Source organism: Mastomys coucha, unplaced genomic scaffold (genome assembly GCF_008632895.1).
Source record: "Mastomys coucha isolate ucsf_1 unplaced genomic scaffold, UCSF_Mcou_1 pScaffold18, whole genome shotgun sequence".
Taxonomy (NCBI): domain Eukaryota; kingdom Metazoa; phylum Chordata; class Mammalia; order Rodentia; family Muridae; genus Mastomys; species Mastomys coucha.
The window spans coordinates 98,012,403-98,018,112 of NW_022196900.1; the positions used below are offsets into that span (position 1 = coordinate 98,012,403).

General features: G+C 47.1%; 1 protein-coding gene across 1 annotated transcript; it reads right to left on the minus strand.

Annotated features, from left to right (window-relative positions):
- Srarp (steroid receptor associated and regulated protein) lies at positions 1–3,112 on the minus strand. The gene is made up of 2 exons (XM_031376962.1): positions 2,955–3,112; positions 1–428 (listed from the first exon to the last, which is right to left on the minus strand). The coding sequence occupies exons 1-2, from the start codon at positions 3,022–3,024 to the stop codon at positions 1–3; spliced, it is 498 nt and encodes a 165-aa protein (XP_031232822.1). The 5' UTR covers positions 3,025–3,112.
- Positions 3,113–5,710: the final 2,598 nt, after the last annotated feature.

Here is a 5,710-nt window from a genome sequence, read left to right on the forward strand (position 1 = left end):
CTACTCCATCTTCCCGCAGAGACAGGACAGGGTCTTCAGCGAGTGCTTGACCTTCTCCCGCGTTGACTGCTTTTTGGTAGCTCCAGCCTTCAAGGAGCTACCCTTGGCTTTAGGATCATTCTGGGGACCGGATAGGCTGGCAGGGAGGGAATCTGGAGCCCCGAGTCCTCTGTAGGGTGGCAAGTTATCCTTGGCTCCATCAAGGGGTCTACGACTGAGAGAAATGTCCGGAGTCCCAGGCAGTGTGTTTTTTCCACAGAACATAACAAACGTCTTCATGGGCGGGGTGACACATCCCTGGTTGGCTCTTGATGCTTGGGGTGGCCCTGTGGACGCGGCTAGGGAGACTTGTTTCCCAGTTGCACAGTCAATAACGAAAGTGACGTGAGCTGTGGGGATGGCCTTGTGTGCACAGGCCAGCTGCATACCTGAAAGGAAAGGGCCCGAGGTTTGGGTTAGCACAGCCAACTAAGTGTGCGTGCGTGCCTGTGTGTGTGTGGGGGGGCACACATGTGCCGTGGCCAGCATGTGGAGGTCAGAGGACAACTCCAGGAGTCTGTTCTCTCCTTCCTCCCGTGGGTCTAGGGGATTGAACTCAGATCCTTAGACTTTGTAGCAAGTGCCTTTACCCACTGGTTAGCTCCAAGTTTAAACCTTGTGTTCTCTCTCTCACTCCCAGGGACCTCAGGCCTAGCCCATGGGTATGTCTCAACTTTATCTAGTGAACTGCCCAGGGAGTTACATTATAGTGCAGGGCTGGGGCCTAGGGAGGTGACTCAGTTGGTCCTTTCAATGCAAGAGTCTAGATCCACAGAACCACCAGGCACGGTGTTTCGGTGTTGACACAAATAGTTCTACAGTCCCACTGCTGGGGGTCAGTGTGGAGACAGACAGACTCCTGGAGCCTGAGTAACTGACGGTTGCCCTAGTCAAATCAGTCAGCTCCAGGTTCAGTGGGAGATCTGTCTCAAAATGTATTGTGGAGCCTGGTGGTGGTGGTGCACGCCTTTGCCTGTGAAGCTCTGTGAGTTCAAAGCCAGCCTCTCCCTCTCCCTCTCCCTGGAATCTATGAGTTCCAGGACAGCCAGGGCTACACAGAGAAACCCTGTCTTGGAGAGGAAAAGAAAAGGTATGATGGAAAAGGGGTAGAGAGATGGAGGACCAGGTTCAGCTTCTAGCACCCACATGTGGCTTATAACTATAACATCGGTTCCAGGGACTACACAGACACCAGGCAAGTACATGGTGCACATACATAGATGTAGGTAAAATAGTTCTATATGAAGTAAAATGAATAAAGCTATTTTTTTTAATTAAAAAAAGTAAAGTAGTGCCAGGCAGTGCTGACACATAGTATTCAGGAGACAGAGGCAGGTGGATCTCTGAGTTCGAGGTCAGCCTGGTCTACAGAGCAAGTTCCTGGACAGCCAGGGCTACACAGAGAAACCCTGTCTCAAAGAAGAAAAAGTTAAATAGAAATGATTAAGCTAGATGCTGTGTTAACCCATATATCTTCCACCAGCATAGAGTCCCCTGAAGTTCTTCTCTGATGCCATGCATGAGTGTGTGCCATGCACACTTTGCATGACAGCGGTATTTGAGGCATAAACTTCAAGGAAAGTCAGTCTCCTGCCTCCGCATTGTCGCCTGGCACCCCAAACTCAGAGGTAGCCCAGATATGTCTTCATATTTGTGTGCTAGGGGCCCACAAAGATATCATTTCTTTACAACTAGTAAGAGAAAATTCGGACATTACTCTCTGACCTTCACCAATGTTCCAAAGTCCTAGTCAAACCCTGGCTTGGAATGTTAAGCCATCCAAATTAATTGCCTCCAGCATTGTGGGTAGGGCACTGAAGCTTGCAGAATGAGAGACTTATCCCAGGACAAGGTCAAGTAAAATCCTCATTCTTGGCCATGTACTACAGCTGAACCACTCCTAAGAATTAGCAAGAGACTGCCTCTACTTCCCCAAAAGATTAGCATAGTGAGTGTTTTACCTAGGATGGGCAAGACCTTAATCTGAGAGTGTTTGTGAGAGACTGTCTGCAGCATTGAGCATTCTAGATTAAGGAGTTGTCAATTCAGCATTTCAGACTCGCTCGCACTCAGACTAGAACCAGAACTTAGGTGGGCTAGGGCTTAGATTTATGTAGTCCGTAGCCCCCCAGGCCCGGAGCGCTTGGGCCTGGGGGTTGCAGCACCAGTTGAGATTCAAGAGAGTGAACATTCAAGATTCGAGCATTCAGCATTGAAGATTCGAGATTCGAGCCTCTACCTTCTTGGCTGGCGCACCCACAACCCCCCGGGACTCTGGCCAGGACCATGCAGCCCAAACATACTTGGAGCCCAGGGGTGCTACACCAGTCCAGAGGAGATGGCTGCTGTTTTAGACCTAGTGTGTTTTAGGTGGCCTCAGATGTACCTCGACTACTGAGCTGCCAGATTTTTCATTTCTCTCTTTTACAATGATTGTAAAAGCCTCATGTCATTTTTGAAAAATACACTCAGACCTTACACCACTCGTGTCTAGTCTGTTTGTCAAAGCCGAATCCCGTGCACACCTGGCCAGAACCCATCGTCCCTCGGAACAAGGGACCCCGTAAGAAACCCCCGGTCCGTGGCAAGTGTGCATATGCACACACACTAAAAAGTAACACACGACAGCAACAAAAAGTAACTTCTCTAGACCCAAATGATATCCCAGATCTCTTCCCTACCTGGTCTTAGTTTTTCCCCAGCTCAGAGGACTTTATGCTCTGCCTTGCTGGTCAATACACCGACTATATGAAGCCCACTGGCGGTCAATACACCAACTATATGAAGCCCACTCACTGGCTGCGGCCATGACCCCAGCCATCAGCACCCTGCCTGCCCACTGCCCCTTAGCTGGTCTTTTCCTTAGCGTACAGATGCAGATGCTCAGCGCGGAGATGCCACGGCCCCCATCTTACCTGAGCTCATCTCCCCACTCGAATCCTTAAGGCTGTCTCTCCAGTTCCTGGAGGGCTTTGGGGAAGCCATGCGCTCCGGTGCCTGTCTGAAAATGTCTATGGACACAGCTTCCCGAATGTGTACGAGCTGTCCCACCCTGGAGCCAAACCCTTCCTAGTCATCAGGACCCTGGGGGACTTCTGGCCCTCGGGGAGTCTTTGATCCGAAAGGTTGTTATGACAACAGGAGGCTGCTGGTGGAGGGCGAGGCTTCCTGTCAGGCTCCTGCTATCTTTTCAGGTGCTGCGCCTTCCTGACTCTTTGGAAGCCTCTCCGCCAGGCCTCAATCTCCCCCAGTTCCGGTCATTACTTGGCTGCTTTGGTTTTTATTTATTCACTTTTTATTTTATTTTTTAATTTTATGGAGGGGAAAGGATCTTGATAAGCATAGCTAGCTGATTTTTTTGTTTGTTTGTTTTGTTTTTTTGTTTTGTCCTGGAGCTCACTCTGTAGACCAGGCTGGCCTCCAACTCAGAAATCTGCCTGCCTCTGCCTCCCAAGTGCTGGGATTAAAGGTGTGTGCCACCACACACCTTTAATCCCAGCTGTCTGAAGACAGCTGTAATTGTACTCATACATAAAATAAATAAATCTTTATTATTTTATCTATATGAGTACACTGTCATTGTCTTCAGACACACCAGAAGAGGGCATCGGATCCCATTATAGATGGTTGTGAGCCACCATGTGGTTGCTGGGATTTGAACTCAGGCCCTCTGGAAGAGCAGTCAGTGCTCTTAGCTACTGAGCCCTATATAAAATAATAAATAAATAAATAAATCTAAAAAATAAATTAAAATACATTGGTGGGTACTTTACCAGAGAGATGAGGAAACTTATCTATAGGCTCAATATGCTATCTGTCATCTTAGCTTTTGGATTGGCGGACAATTAGCCAGTTGTCTGCTAAATCTAGATTATTCTGTCATCATAATCTGCTAGTTCTAACACAGGTTGAAGGCTGTTCCAGAGGGCTGGAATTTAGCCCAATGATAGGGTAATTAACCTCTGGATGCGCAACATTCCACCTCTCCTTTGTGTTGAGATTCCTTTTTTTTTTTTTTTTAAATGGTTGTAATCCTCATGTGGTTGCTGGGAATTTGAATTCAGGACCTCTGCTCTCCTTCACTCTGGCTCTGGGTTGAGATTCTAATCCACTGGTTTCTGTATACAGATTGCTTTCAGGACTTTCCATTCACTGTTTCCATTACAGATGGTTGTGAGCCTCCAGGTGGTTGCTGGGAATTGAACTCCGGACCTCTGGAAGGGCAGCAAGCGCTCTTAACCGCTGAGCCATCTCTCCATCCCTGTTGTTACAAAATGTAGCAGTCAGTTTCAATGAGGTGATTTTAAATGAAAGTTCAAAAGGTTGTGAAATGGCCTATATGAGATAGCTACTGACAACCACGCTGATTATGCCTAGTAAGATTTGAGTCCCTTTTACTGATAGCCACACTAAGAGTGGGCTCCGGCCTCTGAGTAGTCTCTTGGTGCCCAAGTTCAGAGCTCCAGTACAGTAACTGCCTCACACATAAGATGACAGTTACTTTTGAATGATATACTTTTAGATATTTTCCCTTACTCTAATTCTACCGTGGTTAATACATCGGCACCGTGGTCAAGGCCGTGAAAATCTCAAATGTGTTATCAAGGCAGGCCTGACCATTGGGAGGATGGAGCAGAAGGCTGAGAACTGTCTAGACAAACACAAAATTGGATTCAGAACAAGATGGCGTTACCTTAGTCATTTAAGATACACGGAAAACGTACGGTACCGTAGGCACCTGACTGCTGTGAACTTGGGTAAATTACATTATAGTTCTTGCCTTTTAAACCACCTTTAAATCACTTACTCAAGATTTAAGTTATTCTAACAGAAACCTTGAACTGGTTTGTTAGAATAAGTACTCATGTTTTGCCAGTGTGAGGTATTAAAAGCAGGACACCCATGACTAAGGAAAAGACACCAGCCAGGGAATGAACTTGCTTCCCTGAGAGAGCTTCCAACCGGCAAGATCTCAACTGATGAATTAATGGAACATGTAACCATCTTGACCCAGACTATTCATGTGTATGTTCTTGGCCTTCTGTTCAAACTCTGATCTTACTTCAGGTCCCTAAAGGTGAACTCCAGGGGCTTGCTGGACCTCTGTCCCACTTCCCAGTGTGACCCTACTGAATAAATCTTTCTTCGCTACCCTCTTTTAATTTAGTTCGTTTTTTGTTTGTTTGGTTTTTTTGGTTTTGTTTTTTGAAACAGGGTTTCTCTGTGTAGCCCTGGCTGTGCTGGAACTCACTCTGTAGACCAGGCTGGCCTCACACACAGAATCAGCCTGCACCAGGCAGTGGTGGCACACGCCTTTAATTCCAGCACCTGGGAGGCAGAGGCAGGCAGATTTCTGAGTTCGAGGCTGAGAAAATTGCAGGTTTAAGGAAAACACAGTGGACCAAGGTCGATGTCCAAATAAGCCTGGGCAAAAATAAGCAAGCTGTTAAGACATTCTGGGAACTAGCAGGCTGGGAAGATGTAGAGGAGAAAGCATGCAAGGACATGTCTGGGCAAACGACCCAACTGAGTAGTGGGCCATCTGGTCCTCTTTGATATGGTTTGAGGTCAGCTAGATACTCTGTTGACTCAGATTAACACGAACCTTAAAAATTTTCCACGCTGTTCTGCACGTAATATAGTTGATATTTGAACTAGTCAATCATATATA